The following is a 21,739-nucleotide window of genomic DNA, read 5'->3' on the forward strand; positions in this document are numbered from 1 at the left end:
GCCTGTAGGGATCCAACTGGCAGTCTATGGGGAAAGTGAGCCAGAGAGGAGCAAAGGCTTGTCCTCTTCCCCGTGAAGTGTGGCTCATTCAGTCCAGCTTTTTAAAAAATTACTTATTTATTTAATTTTGGCTCCACTGAGTCTTACTTGCTGCATGGGCTTTCTCTAGTTGCAGCAAGTGACAGCTACTCTCCAGTTGCAGTGCAAGGGCTTCTCACTGAGGTGGCTTCATTTGCAAAGCAGGGGCTCCAGGGTGCACGGGCTTCAGTAGTTGTGGCCCAAAGTCTCAGTAGTTGCAGTTCCTGGGTTGTGGGGCACGGGCTTAGTTGCCCCATGACATATGGAATCTTCTTGGACCGGGGATCAAATCGATGTCCTCAGCATTGGCAGGCGGATTCTTAACCACTGGACCATCAGAGAAGCCCTCAGTCCAGCTTTTACTTTCCTACTCTTAATAGAGACATGGGCACACATCAACAGATAACCTACACTTTTAAAAACAGCAGCTGATGTTTGCACCTTCCTGAGCTAGACAACAGGGAGCAGTGAAGACTGCGGCTATACTGCGCTTGGGCTCCAGTCGGAGCCGCCACGCAAGAACAGGGCCTGGGAGAGGCCAGATCTGCCAACTGCTCAGAAGCCAGAATTTGAGATTTTTTTTCACCCCAGCCTTCTGATTTTCAAAAACGTGTTGGCAACGAATTCACTTTTTAAAAATGTATAAACACCATGCACGCAGGAGGAATAAGACACGTCTGCAGGCCGCATCTGGCCCTCTGGTGTGCGGCTCTGGTCTCCAGCCTGGAAGCAGAACAAAAGCTGGATCACGCATCGGGACAATGACAAGAAGGTTTGGAAACCAGGGGCTGGAACTTGTTAGGAGCGGCTGCTTCATTTGAGGCAACAGGGAAAGAGCAGGCAGCCGGGCCAGGGAATGGGCCCAGATTCTAACATCCATCAGGTGACCTCAGCATGCACTTCAAAGCGGAAAGGGACCCGAGCGGCTGCTCCACACCGCATGGCTGCGGGCTGCTGCGTGCTCAGCAGGCCCCTGGCTGCCTTCGCCAGGCCCGCTGGGGGCCATCCATGGCTCAAGCCGGGAGCCAACAGCAGCCCCCAAACCACTGAAATAATTTGCACTGGACAGTGCTGGGCTCTGGGGCCTGCGCCGCTTTAAAGTTTTGGGTGTACACTCCCCCACCCCCATTACTATTTCTTTTTCTTTCTTTGCCTCTGTTTTATTGGGATGACTAAATCTTTCAACTATGTTAGCAGTAAACATAGCTAATTTACCCCCTGCCTCTTTGAAACAGCTGCTGACAGCTGCACTGTAATTCAATCAAGGATCTTTGTAGTCAAGCCTACCAAATTCACATTTGTTGTTTGGTTCCATCTCTCCTGCCCGGAGCCCCGCACAGCTGTACCGAATACTGATGAGCGTCCCTTTCTCCCCCAGGCCTGGATGATAAACAGCGTGTTAATGGTGGAGGCTAAGGCAAAGAGTTCTCAGCAGACCAAGAGAACTCCAATATCCAGGCATCGAGAGAAAAAACAACACAGACATACACAGGCCCAAAACCAGAACCAAATGTCTCCTTTTATTGCAAAGTCAAAACCCTTTTTATTTTGTCTATATACAGCATTTTCTCTGAGGACTGCTCTATGCAATGGCTGAAGGTACATCAGTCTGACCATTTAATAAATAGTCTTAAATAAGAAAATAAACAGGTTGGAGGAAAGCAAGCTTGTTGTCCTGAACAAGGGATTGGAGAGGGTCTAAAATGAGCTTCAGATGACATAAATAATTTCTTTGTTTTGTAACAGCTATTTACAGGTTTCAGTGTACAAATGATGCTAGGGGTGTACGTGGTGTGAAAGCTTGCAGCAAGAGGGAATCTCGCCAAATCCCCAGATCTGTCAACAGACAAAACAAAATGTAACAAAAACAGCGACTCTTCCCCACTGACCAGGCAGAGTGAAGGCTGCAGCCCAAGCTACTGAAGAAGAAAAAATAAAAGAAAATTAAAACAGGGCCCCGTGTTTCCAGGAACTAACTTAATCAACATGGAGAGACAGTTCTTCACTAGACCAGATCCAAGGGGCTGCAGGCGTCACCTGGATAACCCTGTTTTTTGTTCACAGACAGCCTGGTGGTCTCCAGGGCCCATGGTGCAGCTGGAGGCTGGGGACCTTCTGGCTAAGGTGAGAGAGGCATGTGCCGAGGGCCATGTCAGAAACGGTACCTTCCAGTCAGGACACTCTCAAGACAGCTTCCTCAGCCTTCCATTTGAGATGCATATCTGCACATCCTGCTCCCAGCAGACCTCCCACTGTGTCACCTTTCCCTTGCTTCCAGGGGCTGATTCTTTTGCAGGGTCCTCCCGTAGGGGTCTGCGAATGAAAATCGGTGACTACAGAGGCCCTCATCAGAGCCCAGACTCTAGGATGCTGCTATCAACGGCCAATAGAGGAGTCTGCTTGGGGGATGGATGACCCTCCTGCCCATCCACCCGTTAAGAGCTAGTGTGCTTCTTAAAATAGAGCTATGGTGGCCCTAACTCAGGATTGAGCTGCAAGTTTTGTCCTGACTGCTTTTTTCCTCCAACTGCCACCTCTCACTGACTTCCTACTGGGGGGAGAGTTGGAAAACCAATTCCAAGTGTCTGCCAGTACTTCACACACTTATCTTAATTTCTGCCACCAGGCACCTGGCTGAACGATGGAACCTATTTATCCTTCAAGGTCAACACACTCCCAACTCCAAGGATAAATTTTCCCTCTCCTTCACTGGACAAATCTTGGCATTGGGGTGAGCCTACATAAACAGTGGGCCTGGGCAAGCCTCAGAATGAAACTGGAATGGCACAGAAAGGGGGCCTCCACTCCCTCTGCCAGCTACAGCTTCTGTTTATGAAATCAGAGTAAACCAAGAAATGGGGATAAATTGTTTAGGAAAATATATCTGTACCATCCTAACCATTTTCATTCATTCGTTTTATTGTGACATTTATTACAGGGACTTCTGCATTCATCTTCCTCTCACACAAACAAGAGCATGCCCACCCCTGGCCACACCCCCTTCCTCCCACTGCTGGTGGCCGGGCTGAAGGGTGTCGTAATTACCCCTGGGAACGAGTTGGTGCACGGCTGAGACTTCACAGCCAGTGATCGGGGCCCAGCAATTTTTCTTGATATATATATATTTTTCCTGTTAGGTTTTGCCTGCAGCAGCTTGTAGGATCTTGTCCGTAGGATGCTGATGAAAATCGGATCAAAAGCCATCTGCCTCTCAAATTCCTTAACACTCCTACAGCATTATAGTTGGGGAGAGGGAATGGGAAGGCCTCACAAAATGCAGGTGGTCTGCTGGCTCCTCGCCCAAGAGGTGGGAGGTGCTGGACGGTGAGAGACCCAGGATCCAGAAAAACGTGACTCGAAAGCGTGTGACTTCCGGGAAGAGCTAGTGGCAGCCACAAGCCCGGACAACCATGTTTCGGTACTTCTTCAGGATGACGTTGGAGCTGTCATCGAAGTAGAGCACAGAGATGGCATTGAGCTGAGTCGGAGCACAGCAAGGCTTGGGCACTGTTTCCGGGTTGATGAAGTGCACCTGAAACACACCCGAAAACGGTGGTGGTGGTGAGACCTGGAGAGTCACTCCTCCCTGGCCTCCGTATTCCTGTACGGAACAGGTACTGCTTGGACAGAATCCCCACTGGTCACACTCACTGGGCACTCCCAGTTCTAAGCACTTGATGGCTAACTAACTCAGTTCCAGGGTTATCCTGGATTTACAGATGAGAGAACCAGAGCATACAGGGTCACATGGCATACAGCTAGGAAGATACTGGGGGCCGGGTCATTCTCCCTCATGAGGCTGTCCTCTTTGACATTCCAGGATGTTTGACAGCATCCCTGGGCTCCACTTCTAGAAGTCAGAGGCATTCCACCCCCACCCCTCAACTGTGACAACTAAAAATGTCTCTGGACGTGCATGTCAAGTCGCTTCAGTCACCTCTGACTCTTTGCGACCCTTGGACTGTAGTCCACCAGGCTCTTCTGTTCATGGGATTCTCCAGGCATGAATACTGGAGTGGGTTGCTGTGCCCTCCTGCAGGGGATTTTCCTGACCCAAGGATCAAACCCATGTCTTCCGCAGCTCTTGCGTTGTAGGTGGATTATTTACCGCTGAGCCACCGAGGAAGCCAGACATTGTCAAATATTCCCTGGGAGGCAAAACTGCCCCAAGTTGAGAACCCCTGGGCCAGACAAGGGTCGGCCTGCAGGTCAAACCCTGCTCTGCCACATGTTTTTATAAATAAAGTTTTGTTGGCACACAGCCACACCCATTCATCACACAGCGTTTGTGGCTGCTTCTGCATTATAACAGAAGAGGTGAATAGCTGCAACAGAAACTTATGACTCTTAAAGTTAAAAATATTTACTATCTGGCTGTTTTCAGAAAAAGATTGCTGGCCTCTGGACCAGGCCTGTCCTGTCCAAGAAAAACAAATGCAAATCACAAGTGTAATTTAAAATGTTCTAGTAGCTATACGCTACAAAATGAAAAAGAAACAGGTGAAATAAATTTAAATAATATAATTTAACCCTGCATTTCAAAGCTATTATCACTTCAATATATACTTAACATAAGTCATGAATGAGATATTTTATATTTTTTTATACTAAGGCTTCAAAACTCAGTGTGTATTTTATAGTTGCAAAACATCTCAGTTGAGATTGGCCACATTCAAGTATTCAAGAGCCACATATAAAAGTGGGTACCATATCGGATGGTCCAAGTCTAGGCTATATTAGATGATTCTGCCTCAATAAACACCCTTGAATGGCTGAGCCATGAAATCAAGGCTAGGAGGCAAAGATGTGAACTCTAGGAGGGGACCAACTCTCAAGGCTGCCTCACCTGTAGGAAGCCCAGACATTGTGGAGCAGGGGATGGGGGAAGCCTAAAGAGGTAGATGCTGACTACCAGGAACAACCCAGACTGAGGCAAGGCCAGGGCAACTGCCCTTAGGCACAGTGTTGTTTATTTATGATACTTTTAGGAACTATTCTAGCTGCTTTTAAAACTAGGAGAAATAAATGCACTTCAGGGTTGAAGATCATACACAATGATTATACTTATATCCTGTTAAACATACTTTTTATGGAGGAAGGGCCCAGGAAAGCAATAGGGCCCAGGGCTCCAGAAACTCATAACATGTTAGAGACCTGCTGTGGCCCCAGCTTGGAGGGACATGAGGCCGGATCTGGTGGCCCTGCTGCAGCGGCGGGCCACACCCCGGACGGCACGCAGGCCACACTCACCAGCGTCTGCACGATGGCATGGTTGGTGGCGTTCATGTAGGAATTCAGAGGGAAGGCGCACTCCCCCTCACAGTAGTAGGCGGCATAGCCTTCGGGTGCGATGATCCAGTCCTGCGGGGAGAGATCAGAGAGCATGAGGAGGCATGGTCAGGTGAGGGGCGTGGTCAGAACAAAGTAGGAACGGCAGGGTCCCACCCTCCAGGCCGAAACCCTCCTCCTGTGGGCCAGATTCCGAAGCTCCCAGAGGTCAAAGGCATAGCCCACCTCCTTCTGGGCGGCTGGGGCTTCTGCAGAGGCAGAAGAAACAGGAGGCAGCCTTTCTTGGTCTAGTGCGTGAGTGCTCAATCGCTTCAGACTCTGAGACACTATGGACTGTAGCCCTACAGGCTCCTCTGTCTGTGGGACTCTCCAGACAAGAATACTGGAGTAGGTTTCCATGCCCTCCTCTAGGGGACCTTCCCAACCTGGGGATCGAACCCGAGTCTCCTGCATCTCCTGCACTGCAGGCAGATTCTTACCTACCCATTGAGCCAGCTGTGAAGCCCTTGTCCCAACAGACAGTAAAAATGAGGGAAAAACCAGGGGGCTGGGCTGAGCCCAGAATGGACACTGGCTCTTCACTGGAAGGTGGCACAGACAGAGGTGACCGAGGGTATCAGTCTTACCCCTGCTATGTGGTAGCATGGGCCGTCTGTTAACAAAGCCTTCAGACCTCGCTTCACGCAGCACAGTGCCTGATACACTGTGTGACTCAACAAAGGATGCTTTGTGGTCAGGTCAGCACAGAAATGGCGCTCTAGCAATGACTACACCCCTCAGGGACTCAGTGCACCTGGGGGCTCCATTCCACACTAGGACGTGAGCAACCCCTTAGACTGTGGATGGTATCCTAAGAGTGAGGACAGAATCCCAGGAGGGCTCCAAGCTGTCTGTGTGCACAAGAGCCCTGAGGGCGTATCTGGGAACACTGTACTATCCTCTGGGAAGAATCTGGACCCTCCCACGGAAATACAAGCTCTGTGAGGGGAGAACAAAACCATGGCCCTGGTAATTTCATGACAACACCCTTTCCAGGGATATTTGGGCTTCATGAAGGCAGGCACCTTGCTATGCCCAAAGCTGCATCTCCAATGCCTAGAAAAGGCCCAGGAGGTCATAGAAACTCATCAACAGTTGAGATACTGTTTTTCTAGGATTCATCCCTTGCCCTTTGCCCTGCTTCAGCTAAATGGTTCCAGAGGGGGCCAGCCATGGTCCTAGGACATGATCCCAGCCCTACAATACCTGATTGGTTCAGGAACAAGCACCTAGCCTAAGCTGGGCCAATCAGCCCCTTCCCTGGGAATCTGAAGCACAGATGGGGGAAGGAGGGGCAGAAGGCAGACAGACACCACAGAGGGTGGGGGCCCGCCCTCCAGGTGGCTGGATTCCAGCACATGGACTCGTCCATATCTGAGGGAAGCAGCCAGTGCAGGGTGCCAATGGGGTTCACGCGGAGAATGAGGTTCACAGTCCACAGTGTTTGGGCTTCTGGTTCTAGCCTGAGTCTCTAGCAGAAACCAGGTTTCTGCTCCTGGGTTTCATGAGGCATCCCTGCAGCCTCTAGTTAGAACATGAGGCTTCCCAGGTGGCTCAGTGGTAAAGAATCAACCTGTCAATGCAGGAGACGTAGGTTCGATCCCTGGTCAGGAAGATCCCCTGGAGGAGGAAATGGCAACCCACTCCAGTATTCTTGCATGGGAAATCCCATGGACAGAGGAGCCTGAAGGGCTACAATTCCATGGGGTTCAAAAGAGTTGGACACGACTTAACGATTAAACAGCTGGAATCTCAAGAGATGAGAACCACGGCTCACTGCACATAGGGGACCCAGTCCCACCGCCATGGTGGGGAGCACAGGGAAGCCCATACCAGAGGTTCCCAACACCGGGGCAGACCCAGCCACCCTCCCCCTTACCTGCCAGCCCAGGTCCCGGAAGCTGACGTATAGCTCATGCTTCTTACATGCCTGCCTCTGGTCGCTGCTGCTGTTTTCTGCAGTGATGGGGAGCAGAGGTGAAGTACCATGGGGAGGAAGAGGAAACACACGCATTAATGCTTCCTCAGTCTAAGGCAATGGCACCCACTCCAGTACTCTTGCCTGGAAAATCTCACAGACGGAGGAGCCTGGTAGGCTGCGGTCCATGGGGTTGCTAAGAGTCAGACATGACTGAGTGATTTCACTTTCACTTTTCACTTTCATGCATTGGAGAAGGAAATGGCAACCCACTCCAGTGTTCTTGCCTGGAGAATCCCAAGGACAGGGGAACCTGATGGGCTGCTGTCTATGGGGTCGCACAGAGTCGGACACTACTGAAGCGACTTAGCAGCAGCAGCAGCAGCAGTCTAAGGCAGTGGCGTGACCCCAAGCAAACTTTGGGAGCTGGACACAAAGGTCATTCAGGCATCTGTAGCCTCAAAACTCATTTCTGCCCCCTGAAAATGGCCTCTATAGGGGTGGTACCAAAGCCCCCATCTCTCACACAGTCTTAGTTCACAGCTATCCCTGGATCCTCCTGTGCACGCTGTTTTCTCTGGTTTGGTTGCTGATGTCTGCCCAGATTCCACGTGGGAATCCATGTCCATCTGCATCCCGTCATGCCTGAATGGGGGTGGGGTAGGGGGGTGTGCTGCTTCCACTCAGGCTCACACCTCGAGATGCTCAGCCCCATGGAGGGAGGCAGGAGAAGGCACAGACAGGGCCTGGGACAAAGCTCCCACCACCGAGAAGACACGAGAGGGCAAAAAGTCAAGTCCCATTGACCTTTCAGAAAAACACAACACTGAGGTTCCTCTGCGGAACGAAAATTATGCGCTGGGGTTTTCCAGAAGTATGTAGAGTTGGTAGGAATTTGGGGTTTGTAACTGAGCGCTTGTAAACATGCAGGAATATCTGTTTCTCTGTCTCTCTCCTTGTGTCTATCTCTTTCTCTGTCTCCCTTTCTCTCTGACACAAACACATACTCTGCTGCCACTGCACAATCTTCCCTGTACCCAGGAGCAAGAGGGATTCATTTTTTTTTTTTCTTAACCACAATCTCTCTCTCTTCCATCTAAAATTTCCCATGGGCTTTCTATTGGCTTTTGTGAACATTCCTAATTTTACACACATCTTTATATCTAGGGTTGAGAGAAGACATTTTCAAAAATGTACAAACCAGTGAGGAAATGACAATTGATTATGACAGAATGGCCTATAAGTTTCTAGGAGGGAGGGATCCTGGCCCCTAGGAAACACTCAGAACCAGTGAGATGATCCCAATGAGGGCGGCAGGGAGCACCGGGCTTTGGGTGTCTCAGGCCCTCATTACCTTGGTGCCCAGTATATCATTCATTCATTCATTCATTCGTTTGTTCATTCCCACAAACTGTTACAGAGCATCTATGGGTTTGCAGATACTGGTTTGGGCACTGGAGCTACAAGTGTGAATGAAGCATCGAGGGGCTTATCTTCCAGCAAGGGAGGCAGACGATGACCAAATGAGTAAACACCAATTACGTTCCATCTAGACGAGCATCGAGGAGGAACTAAGGGAGGAGAGGAGGACAGGAACAATGTGCTGGGGGCTCTGTGCTGTCTAACCAAGAGCCTTCAGAGGAAGTGGTGCTTGTGTAAGAACCAAAGGAAGTGAGATGGTGGGCCAGGTAGGAGATTCCAGGATAAGGACAGGGTGGGATGGAGAGGAGGGTTAGAAGTCAGCAATAACCAGGACAGGAGTGGTGGTGGGCAGAAGGATGGGAATGAGGCGGCGATGCTGGGGTCGGCGGTTGGCAGCGAGGAGGGGAAAGGTCCGCACTGAGCTCCACTGCTGGGGGTGAGGGAGGTTAGGGAGGATGGAGCAGGAATGGGAGTCCTGGGCCCCTCTTCCTCACCTCAGGACCTAACCTGAGGGCTGAAAGAGAGCGAGAACGCCAGCTATGAGGGTAGCAGGGCTGCTGAGGGCCCGGTGGTCATTCATATGCAAAGATCAAGGCCAAGGGACCCCTCAGAGGGGAACCGAGCAACCTCCTGGATCATTCACACTGTGCCATCTGGAAGGCACAGACACAGCGGAAGTCCAGGAAAGCCTCCATCGCTGTGACCACGCCTGTAACCCCAGGCAGCAACTCCACAAGGCTTCTTCCCCTCCTTCCCTGTAGACAGGCGGAAGGGAGATGGGAGAGACAGGAGCAACCTCAGCTGTGATGCTGTGTGAAGGAGCCTGAACAAGACAAAGGTCTGAGCACTTTAGCCTGGGCCAGGGGTGTGGCAAAGAAGCTGTGTGTTGAGAACTAACATTGCTGGCTGTTTGGTGCCCTGAGTAAAGAAGAATCTGAAGGTACGTGCAGGCTCACTGAGAAGAAAGTGCCTTAATTGATTAGCAATGTCTAATCAATTACGAGTAGGGGCCTCAGTGCAGTTTCCCCAACCCTGAAAACAAGGCAATGATATTTGGCTTAATGTTGAAGCCCAAGGCCCCACAGGCCAAGGCCAAGAGCAGCTCCTGAAGCTAGCTGTGGGCACGCCAGTATGGGCTGGGCCCTGACTCTGCCCTCAGGGACCTCAGACACCTGGCTCCTCCAGCCTCCCCTGGAACACAGCTGCTCTGGGAGGAAGTGGTCAGAACTATTTCACTCTGACCTCTTCTTAACAGAAAGACAAGGAAAAGGAAGAAGAGATGCTCAAAAAGTGGACTCCCAGCTGGCCTGCCCTCCTGCCCTGCCCCACCCGCCCCCAGCCGAAGCGGGCAGGCAAGCAGGAGCTGCTTCATCCACCTCCACAAGCCCCGCCTGAGCAGCTGCCTGGACTCAGCTCCCACCCCCACGGGTCATCTGGTGAAGATGGCTAATGACCAGGGGAGTTGGGTCCAAATGGGGGTGGGAGAAGGAAGTGGAAGGGAAGTGAGGATCCCAGCTTCTCACCCCAAACCACACAGTCTGAAGAGCAGTTGAAGGCCTTTGGGGGGCAAGGCATGTCAGCAGAATATGTCCAGTCCCTCCAGCACACACAGGGCTCCCATGGGGGAGAGGCTTCTACTCGTGTGCCCCTGCAGCAGGGTTCTTAGCCCATCACGGGAGGTGTGTGTGTGCTCAGGCGCTCAGTCGTGTCTGACTCTTTGTGATCCCATGGACGCAAGCCCACCATGCTCCTCTGTCCATGGGAATTTTCCAGGCAAGAATACTGGAAGGGGTTGTCATTGCCTCCTCCAGGGGATCTTCCCGACCCAGGGATTGAACCCATGTCTCCTGCATTGGCAGGCAGATTCCTTACCACTGTACCATCTGGGAAGCTGTTATGGGAGGAGGTAAAGCACTTTCAATGGGAATGTGCAGGCAAACACACCCTCCGAGATTCTGGTTTTTTAAGACTGTGGTGGGGCCCAGGCTTTGGTATTTTTTTTTTTTTTTTAATTAAACTTCCAGGCAGGATTTAAGTGAACTTCAAACAGGACCAGGAAGTAGAAATCTAGAGCAAGAAAGCAGATCCTAGCCAAGGTAGAAGAGCTGTCATGTGCGGTAGTGAGGGCCCCGTCCTGGGGGTTATGTAAGTGGGGACGATGGCGGTTTGGTAAGGATGTGGTGGGGAAGCTGGGTGTGCAATTCTAAGACTTTAAGGGCAGTCCCTCCCCTTTCATTGCGTTGGTCAGACCATTACACCTGACAGACCTCTGACACATGGGAGATTTTGCACGGCTGACATTTGCCAGCACTTCCTGCCTGCCTGACATGGAAAAGCCTCTAACAAGTCTCCCTACGCTGACCCTCCCCAAGCGCCCCACCCTGCTCCCCACCATTCTCAGAGCAGCCAGAATGAGCTGCTTATCAACCCCACCCCACATCACAGCTTGAAACCCTGCAAAGGCCTCCAAATTTGCTTTGGATGAAATTCAAACTCACGATGTGGCTCCCAAGAGGACACTTGACTCTGCTCACTCCCCAGCCGCACCCTCCCTGTCCCAGCCACGTGGCTTGCCCTCCACTGCCCGCCAAAGCTGCCATGAAAACTCCCTCCACTTGTGCGTCCCACTGTCTGGAGTGCTGGTCTCCAGCCCACCCAGCCTCACCTTGGGGGCACCAGCTTGCCCCTGAAGAAGTCTCCTCTGAACCATCCCCTAAAGGGTCCCTCATCACCATCTCCTGGCTCCCAGGGCTGTGATCAGCGTGCCTGTGAGTGACAGCCCCCTTCTGCCCACCTTGCATGAACTGTGGGCCATGGCTGGGCTTTCGCTGTTGAACCCCAACCCCCGAGAACCCGGCATAGAGCATGCTTAAAATACAAATGAAGAGATTTTGTTGCTTTTTTAATTTGGGGGATCAGATTTCACTTGAGCAGCCTAAAAAAGAGTGGATGCACCTGCCAGAAAAGAATTCTTACAAAATCTCTGCACACAAACTCTGGAACCACACAGACTCACTGGAGTCCATCTGGCAGGGCGCCCTGCTCTTAAAAAACATCACCAATCACAGTAACTGTATTTTTGCTTTTCCCTGAAAAGGAAAATGAACAGCAATTTCAAAATTCTGGAAATGACCTTCCAGGTAAGGCAGAAGAAGCTATTGACAATATATGTGGATCTGAGAGTGGGGGCTGCTCTGCCACACCCCCTCACCCTTCTAAACACCCTCACGCTCCTTTCCACACTTGCTCCCACCAACCCCAGGCCTTTTCCAGCTCATGATGAACCCAGAGCTGGGAAGGCTCTATAAGAAAATCTTACCACCCATGTTCAACAAGTGTTAAAGTTTGCCATGAGTTTCAAATGCATTTCACTTGAAATAAAATGAAAGATACAGCAACTGCCCTTCGCTTTTTCTCCCTGCCTTCCTCAGGACAATGGGGTGAAGTCTTCCCTCTATGTATGTTTTCAAAGTTCTCCTTTATTTATTTGTAGCTCTTGTTTTGTTTGTTTAGAAATTTCACATGATTTGGCATCCTGTGATACTCATGTTCCGCTACTTGCATTTCGAAATGAATTTATAAGACAATTTACACAATGAAGATGGGGAGCTCTGGGCAGGAAGGGATTCTGTGGGTGGTGCTTCCTGCTGCATGGGTTCCAGAACCATCTGTGGAGCACATGCACGGATGTTGAGCCACCCCCGGCTGGAGTCCTGCAGGGGGCTCCCTGTGGGCTCCTGGGGGTCCGTGGAGTAAACCCCCCACCCCGGTGTACCTGCGACGTTGGCCACCCGCAGGGCTTCCTGGTTCTTGGGCGTCTTGGAGCGATTCTGGCTGCGCTGCTTGCCCCCCGTGGAGCGGGTGCTGCGGAGGTGGACTTCGGTGGCCTTGAAGAAGGCCACCATGAAGGGCTGCTTGTTCTGGGGCCCCTGCCGCCCGATCAGGCCCGCCAACTTGGGGTTGATGCTCTGTCCTATACGGGAAGCAGTCAAATGCACAGAACAGGTGGTTAGTGGGAAGGGCTGAACAGATGTCACGTTAGCGAACCTCACAATGTCCATCCGTGTACTTGCCACTCCTCCATCACCAGCATGGCCTCAGCTCTGACTCTACACCGGGTTGTCCTAGGAACTTGGAACACAGTGGGAGTCACAGAGAGAACTCCCTGGCCTCTGGGCGTGCACACTGGTGGGGAAGGCAGGCAGGAATCATGCAGGGCAGGGAGCCCGTGGTGATGTGTGCGCGGAGACAAACGGAGCCAGGAGGGGTGTGACACAGTGTGACTCAGCGGCTCCCAACTGAAACCCCCACCTGACGCCCAAGGGAAGAGGGAGGGGGAGGTGGGCAGGCAGTGGAACCTCTGAGTCCTAGTCTGACTCCCCATCCCTCTTCACCTGGGCCCAGCCACATCTGGAATCAACTTCACCAGCAGGAGAGACAGCCTTGGAGGCAGGACAGGCTCTGGCCCTGGGCCTACCTTCCTGGGTTCACATTCAGCCTCTGACATTCGACACACAGATGCTCCCAGCAGACCTCTGCACACCGGAAGTGCTCATTAGATTAGATGCTAGCTCAGGACAGTGGTCCAGATCAGACAAGCGACGTGAGGGCTGAGCCCAGGGGCCCTGTCTCCATCTGAGAGGTCTGGGGAATGCAACAGAGGCTGTGCACAAGCACTGCTCGCTGGCAAAGGATCTGAAGGAAGCCAGAACAAGAGGAAGAGGGATGCCAAGAGAATTGGCAACCCCGGATACTGGGTGAGAAGGCGGCTGAGGCAGTCAGGGTGTTCTGTGCTCTGAGGGTGGGTCCGGTGTGATGGAGGCTAAGAACAGGCTACCAGCTGCAGCAACAATGAAGACATTGGTCAATACATACTTAACTCATTATTGAGACGTATTAAAACGTGTTGTTACTCCAATGTTAACTGATCAGAGACATCTCAGTATTCACTTACATAACAAATTGCCAGTCACAAGTGTTAATTTCTGCAGAAGTTTCCCCTGGTCAATAACCACTACCATGCCCAGTGGTGATAAGTATTCCAAAGGAAGATAAAGCAAGAAGACAAAACAGCTCAGAGAGGCTGAAAACTTGCCCAAGGACAACGAGCTTGGAAGTGAGGGAGCTGAATTTGAAACCAGGGCAGGCTGCTTAATCATGACAGATATGGTCCCTGCACGTTTGGTGAAAGGGGTTGGAGGCCAGCGAAGGCACTGGGCCCAGTCACTCTGGAATCAACTTTCCCTGGAGCTCTCCAGACAGGCCAGATGTCCACAAACCCAGATGCCCTAGGACCAGCTCAGCATCAGGGGCATTTGCTTTAGCTGTATTACAGCAAATGTTCAAAACAGCTCCCCCACCCACCACTACTTCACCTTAGTCCCTCTTAACGCCAGCTTTCCTGCATTCTTTAGCAGGGTTTCCTCGAGTTCACTCATCTATAATTTGAATGATTCTATAAAAGAAACCATTAAAGTCGAGCCCCTAGGAACTGTGCACCACCCTCCTCCCCCTGGAAGGCTGTTAGGGCAAAATAAAAATGCCTCCCTGAAAACCTGATGCTGTTTCAGATCCACTAAATGCAGTCACTGCACCTCTGAGGGAGGGTGTCTGGCTCGCTTTGGCCACTGGCAGTACAGCCAGGTCCAGGGTCCCACAGCCTCAGCTGAGAAATAGGAAGACAGAGGAAAGAGGGTCTCCAGGTGGCTGAAACCTACATCTGCTGGTGACCAGCCCATGAGGAAGCTGCATGCTGGGGCCTCTATTTCCTCATCTGTGAAACAGGGGCAATGCCAATTGTCTCATCCATGCCCTCTCCCCCGCACCCCATTTCTTGCTACTCAACTCAATTTTTATTTAGGCAGCTGTGCCTTAAACTGACTCCAGCCCGGCCATAGCGGGCGGGGCCTGTATTCTAATACTCAGCAACCAACCCTCCAACTATAGTGATTGGTTCAAGTGACTCAATTGAGCCAATGAATGGAAGTTTCCAAGTGTAGGGTTCAGAGCAACCTTCTCTTTCCCTGGACAGCATTGAGGGAGGAAGGAGAGCCCAGAAACAGCCACCATCTGGCCACCATAGGTGGACTGCATCATCAAATGGGGCTGAGCTGGTGGAAGGAAGAGCAGACAGAACAACAGACACGTGATTTCTCGTATATCACTGGATCAAACCAGTTCTAAAGCTGGCCGGATTCTTGCCCCAATCACCCAAATGAATAAACCTCTTTGTTTAGTCCGAGTTGCCATCTTAGGGTTTTTCTTACCCCCTTCACTTAGAGGCTTGGGAACTAGAGAATGGGGTAGCAAGTTATCTTGGGCCTGGTGGAGCACAGGCACTGAGGGTGGCTATGGATTATTCCCCTTCTGTCACCAAATATGAGAAAAGATTAAGGCTTAAAAGGTAAAAGCTGTGTCACCACAAAAGACATTCAGCTTCAAAAGCAGGAGTATGGAAAACTACAGTGAAATGTCACTTTGCTCCCACTAAGATGGCTAAAATAAAGGCAGACAAAAAACGAATATTGGTGAGGATGTGGAGAGAGTAGAACCTTCCTATGCTGCTGTTGGGGTTATAAAAATGTTGCAGGTATTTTGAAAAATAGTTTGGCAGTTCCTCAAAAAGTTATACACAGAGTTCTCATACAACCCAGCAATTCCACCCCTAAGTATACGCCCAAGAGAACTAAAGACATAGGTTCACAAGGGTTCACAGCAGCATTATTCATAACAGCCAGAATGTGGAAACAACCCAAATGTCCATTAGCTAATGAATGGATAAATAAAATGTGGTGTATCCATACAAAGGAATAGTATTCTCCATAAAAAAAAAAAAAAAAAAAAGAAGTACGGATCCATGTTACAGCATGGATGAACTTTGAAAACGTTATGCTACATGAAAGAAACCAGTCACTAAACATCACGTATTATATGGTTTCATTCATATGAAATGTCCAGAAGAGGTAAATCCATAGAAACAGAAAGTAAATTTATGGTTTCCAGGAGCCTGGGGAAGGAAGGGCATGGGGTGAGTGCTAATGGACAGGAAGTCACTTCTGGGGAAGACCACCAGACAGCGGATGACTGTACGAGAAGGTGAGTGTACTAAAAACCACTAGATGGTGAATTCCACGTTTTGTGAGTTATACGTTAGTTTTTTAAAGTACAAAAAAAGAAAAAAAAAAGTGGTAAAGAACCCGCCTGCCAATGCAGGGGAAACTGGTTTGATCCTTGGTTCGGGAATATCTCACACCCCTCAGAGCAACTAAGCCCACGTCACAACTACCGAAGCCACCTTGCTGTATAGCCCGTGCTCTGCAACAAGAAAAGCCACTGCAGTGAGAAGCCCCAGCACCAAAACGAACAGTAGCCCCCACCTGCCACAACTAGAGAAAGCCTGCACGCAGCTGGTCAAAAATAAATAATACATAAATTAATTCATTAATAAAAAAAAAACAGGGGTAGGAATGATCCATCCACTGAATGCTGGGAGACAGTTTTTGTTAATAAATAGTATAAGGATGTCTATCACAGTGCCTGGCACTCATGGATTTAATGACCATTTATTAAATGAACACATAAATGCCTTCCATGCCAACAGCGGATGGAGCACTCAGTCCATCCAACCCTCTACATGGTCCCACAGAACAGATATCATGATGTCACTTTATAAAGAGAAGAAAGGTTACACTATGAAGGCCTTGCGACAGGTCAGTGGTGGAGCCAGGATTTGAACCCTGTTCCGTTGGAGCCAAAGGTCAAGTTCTCAGCTGTGACATCAGCATGTCCCAGAGCTGCAAATACCCCAGTCTCCCTCCTGAGCTGCCCTGTGAGCTAAAAAGAGGTCAAGGTTCCCTAACACAGGGTGGAGGCTGACGTGAGCTTAGAGGCCCCCTTCACTCAGGGCCACACCTCAAAGAGCCACCCAGGGGTGGGGGAGGAGACAGCTCTCTCCCAGACTCGTCTTCTCCCTGGTGTTCCTTGAAACATCAACTATGTGACCCTGGCAATTGGGAAGAATGAGGAATGAAGGACTCCGAACTGGGTCCATCCCCTGGCTTCCTCTTGGGGTTGTTGTTGTTCAGTCGGTAAGTCAATGTCTGACTCTTTGTGACCCCATGGTCTGCAGCATGCCAGACTCCCCTGTCCTTCACTATCTTTTGGAGTTTGCTCAGATTCACATCTACTGAGTCAGTGATGCTGCCTAACCATCTTATTCTCTGTCACGCCTTTCTGGTTTTGCCTTCAATCTTTCCCAGCATCAGGGTCTTTTCCAATGAGTCAGCTCTTCACCTCAGGTAGCCAAAGTATTAGAGCTTCAGTATCTGGCTTTCCAATGAATATTCAGGGTTGATTTCCTTTAGGAGTGACTGTTTTGATCTCTTTCTTGTTTAAGTGACTCTCAAGAGTCTTCTCCAGCACTGTGGTTCAAAAGCATCAATTCTTCAGCACTCAGCCTTCTTTATGGTCCAACTCTCATACTGGGACATGATTACTAGAAAAATGGAACATTTGACTATATGGATCTTTGTCGTTAAAGTGGTGTCTCTGCTTCTTAATATGCTGTCTAGGTTTGTCATAGCTTTTCTTCCTGTTAGGGTGGGAGGTTATGAAAACACTACCTAGTGATATGCTGTCCTTGCTATTTCACAAAAAAACTGGTTTGGGGGCAACGTACTGTGGACATCTTTCCTTGTCAATGAAATGCATGTTGATCTCATCTCTTGTGGCTGCTGAGGGGTCCTGCATCTGCAAATTCCTTTGCCTTGTCCCCTTCCGTCCAAGGTTTGAACAAACAACGTGCTTATTCATTTAGTGGTTCAATCAACAACGATTCATGGAGCCCCCACTGTGTGCCAGGCACTGTGCTGTGCTGATGCTGGGCATAGCACCAAGCAAGGTGGCAGCCCCCACAAGCTGAGCAGAGAGGGAGATGCGCTCAGGGACGAGCGGGCACTGGTCAGCGGTGAGTCACATGAGGTCTCAGTGGGGGCTTGGGATCATGTTCTAGGTGTAGGCTGTGTTAGCAGCCCCAGAGGATGTGGCAGGGCCAGAGTTCTGTGGCAAGAGGCCCACTAGGGCTGGTGTGTGGGGAGCAGATAGAGTGGGGAGAGGGGAAGCCAAGTGGGGGTCCAGAAACAAGCCCCCATCCACCATGCCCTCCCCTGGACCCCCATAGTGCTCAGGGCAGCCTCTCTGAGCCCTGAACACACATTGTCCTCCTACAAATAATCAACAACTCAGGGCAGGGATGGTCCTCTGCACCCACTGTTCCCACACAGGCTAGAGCTCTCAGACGGGACCCAAAGCACGTTTCACCAAAACTCTGGCCCACAGGCAGGAGAGATCAGAGGCAGGACTGGTCACCAGCCCTCAGACTGCCTGTCTGTGCAGGCAGCTAGATCCTGACCAGTATGCCACCTGTGGTGGTGTCATACTTAAGCACGTCGTACTGAGCCCACCCAGCATTTACACGTTGAAACTTTTACCTTTTTACTGCATTTTACAGTGTGTGAAAAAACCCTAGTCCAGTTAAACGGATTTTTCCAAAATTCATACCGCAAAGTTTGCTAAGTCCGTAATTCCGTAAATAGTTTGAGCTTTTCCTTCTAGTCTTTTCTCTTCTTACCCATGCACATATTTGATAAAGTTGGAATCATACTTTGGGGGAAAAAAGCATGTTCACAAAGAAGGTGATCACAAATACAGCCGCCTCTCTATCCAGCACTGGGCATTTGGACTGATGGTTCTCTGGGGCACTGTCGTGGGCATGGTAGGCTGTGTTAGCAGCATACTTGGCTGTTCCCAAAATGCATCCCCGACATGTTTGCAGACCTGGCCACATGAACCCTGGGAGGCAAAATGTCCCAGGTTGAGAGCCAGCAGTTATGTATACCCTCCCAAAAGTAAGTCAGGCAACACAGTCATGCCAGAGGGAAGTCACTGTGGTCAAGTTTTTTGATGTGAAACCCAGAGACGATGTGATGCTTTGTTAAAGCAGGACAATTGGATGAGGGGGCACAGCATGGAGTGCCAACCAGCCACCTAAACAATCCATTCATCTATTTACAAATATCCCTGGTGCCCACATGTCCCGAGCCCAGCACGGCTCTGTGCCTGGGGGTGGAGGGGTGTTCCGACAGGAACAAGACAGGTCTAGGCTCTCATGAGGCCGACAGAAGGAAGGGCTGCCAAGTGACAGGCAGAACATGATACGGTGTGATTCCACAAGGGAGTAAAGAAAGTTAAAGCATATACCAACATACGTGGATATGTACATACATAAAGTTTATTTTTGTTTTAATATCCCCACAAAGGGCAGAGAAAGGTTATATTGGGGGAGAGGACGCGTGGGTTGGCTGGGAGAGGAATTCCTTTTCATTTTATGATGTTACAATATATGGGCTTCACTTAGCACTTGCAAGGATTTGTTTTATTTGTCTCTAAATGTCCAGGGCAAACCACACTGAATAGAGAGCCAAGCCAAACGTATCAGGCAGAGGGATTGAGCTGGGTGACATTCATCTAGGCAAAAGAGACACGTCTGATTTTAACATAGGTCTGTATCTTTGGGAAAGATGAAAAGAATTTATATTCTAGACAAGTGTTAGTGCTCGTGTTCAGTCACACAGGGGTGCCCAACTCTTTGGACCCCAGAGACTGTAGCCTGCCAGGCTCTTCTGCCCATGGGATTTTTCAGGCAAGAATACTGGACTGGGTTGCCACTTCCTCCTCCAGAGGATCTTCCCGACCCAGGGATCAAATCTATGTTTGTTGCATCGACAGGTGAATTCTTTACTACTGAGCCACCTAGGAAGCCTTAGACAAGAGTTAATAGGTTTAAAAAAAAAAAAAAAAACCTGAAGATTTGCCCAAGGATGGGGGTTATCACATTTTGCAAATAAAAGTACAAGATGCTCAGTTAAATTTGAATTTCAGATAAATGAATAATGTTTGCAATACATGGGACATACTTATATTATGTAGTGATTTGCTGTTTATCTGAAATTCACATTAAACCAGGCCATTCACATTGAACAACCATCTGTGTTTTATCTGCCAAGACATGCTCCTTTAGTCAAGATAGAAAGCCTTTCCTGGCATGTGATGGTGACTGACCCCGCCACAGACTATAACAACCACAGTGGGGAGGCCTCCCACCCACCCAACAGGTAGGTAACAACTCTGCCAATTGCTGATTTCTTCATCCTTAGAAGAATTCATGGCTTGCCTGTCTATGGGGTATTCTGTTTCTCCCTTTTGACCTTCCTTAAATTTTTGTTTTCAAATTAATGTATAGGCTCCAACATTTTGGCCACCTGATGTGAAGAGCCAACTCATTGGAAAAGACCCTGATGCTGGGAAAGGTTGAGGGCAGGAGGAGAAGGGGGCAACAGAGGGTGAGATAGTTGGATGGCATCACCGACTCAATGGACATGAGTTTGAGCAAATGCTGGGAGATCCTAAAGGACAGGGAAGGCTGATGTACTACAGTCCATGGGGTTGCAAAGAGTCGGACGTGACTGAGTGACTGAACAACAAAAATCGACCTTCTTTTGGTAAACAGATCTGTTTTAATGTGTGTATGGGTTCATCTCAGCATCACTTCTATCAGGATACAGGGCACTGCCCACACCCCAAAGAATCCCCTTGTGCTGCTTAATCTCAGGGCGTCCAACCAGGGTTGAGCCTGCCCCGTCCAGGGGACAGTGGCAGTTCTTACAATTTGGGGCAAAGGATGCTGCTGGCATGGAGTGGGTGGAGGCCAGAGATGCTGCTAAACATCCAACAGCACAGAGGATATCCCCACCCCAAAAAGCACACAGAAAATGCCAACAGTGCCAAGGAGGAGAAAGCCTGCTTTCTCGTCACTCCCTTCCCCGACTCCCAGACTCTAGCGATGACTGACCTTTTTGCATCCTTACAGGTTTGCACTTTCTAGACATTTCATACACAGGCACGCCTAGTTTCTGTGTCAGCTTATTTCAACCCACGTGTCTCTGAGATGCTCTCACGGTGCCATGAGCTTCACGGTCCACAGTGTGGATGCACGAAGGCTGGTGACGCATCAGCACCTGAAGGACACGTAGGCTGTTTCCAGCATGGGCGAGCACAAGCGTCATGAGATGTTTCCGGACAGGTTTTGTGTGGACCTACATTTTCATTTCTGTGATGTGAAGCAGAGGTGCAATCCTTCATGTTGCCCATTCCCCACACTCTTTGCACACTCTCAGAGTCCATCAGAGCTGGTATCATCCCGCCTGCCATCTGGAGAGGCCAGGGAGGCTACAGAGCGGCTCTGCTTCCCTGGCAGGGCTGGGTCCACTGCTAACACTAACCAGGGATGGCCAACTAAAGTCCATGGGCCAAATCCAGCCCTCTGCATCTTTTTGCAAATACAGTTTTGTTGGAACAAAGCCTTGCACATCCATGCACACATTTACCATCTGCTTTAGTGCATATATTTACTGCCACTCTAATGACCAAGTTGAGGAACCTCACAGAGAGTGTCTGACCCACAAAACCAAAACATTTATCATCTGGCACTTTACAGAAAGAGTTTGCTGATCTCTGGACTAAATGACCCAGATCCATATAATTCTAGACTTGTAAAGAAAACCATAAAATGTCCCCATGAGATAAGATGCCTTTACTGTCTATTATCTGCCAAGGAAAGGGTTCCTGGAAGAGTGGGCTCTACCCATTGCTGGTTCACAGCAGATTATTGAGTATGTGCTTCATGCCAGGCACCGTGTGGAGCCCATTCTGTGTACGGCTCCTGAGGCAGGACTACTGACTACTGTGCCATGCGCTGTGCTCAGTCGCTCAGTTGTGTCCGACTCTTTTCAATCTCATGGACCGTAGCCTGCCAGGCTCCTCTGTCCATGGGGATTCTCCAGGCAAGAATACTGGAGTGGGTTGCCATACCAGGGGATCTTACCAATCCAGGGATTGAACCTGGGTCTCCCGCATTGCAGGCTGATTCTTTACTGT

General features: G+C 50.0%; 1 protein-coding gene across 1 annotated transcript in view; it reads right to left on the reverse strand.

Annotated features, from left to right (window-relative positions):
* Window positions 1-1,571: 1,571 nt before the first annotated feature.
* Window positions 1,572-21,739, reverse strand: part of BMP7 (bone morphogenetic protein 7) — an 86,949-nt gene continuing 66,781 nt past the window's right edge. The window contains exons 4-7 of the mRNA XM_027558980.1: window positions 12,522-12,719; window positions 7,286-7,362; window positions 5,329-5,439; window positions 1,572-3,610 (exon numbers count right to left, since the gene is read on the reverse strand). Of these exons, the coding sequence (XP_027414781.1) occupies window positions 3,461-3,610; window positions 5,329-5,439; window positions 7,286-7,362; window positions 12,522-12,719 (536 nt within the window). The 3' untranslated portion in view covers window positions 1,572-3,460. The remainder of the gene's footprint in view (window positions 3,611-5,328; window positions 5,440-7,285; window positions 7,363-12,521; window positions 12,720-21,739) is intronic.

Source organism: Bos indicus x Bos taurus, chromosome 13, assembly GCF_003369695.1.
Source record: "Bos indicus x Bos taurus breed Angus x Brahman F1 hybrid chromosome 13, Bos_hybrid_MaternalHap_v2.0, whole genome shotgun sequence".
Classification (NCBI taxonomy): Eukaryota; Metazoa; Chordata; class Mammalia; order Artiodactyla; family Bovidae; genus Bos; species Bos indicus x Bos taurus.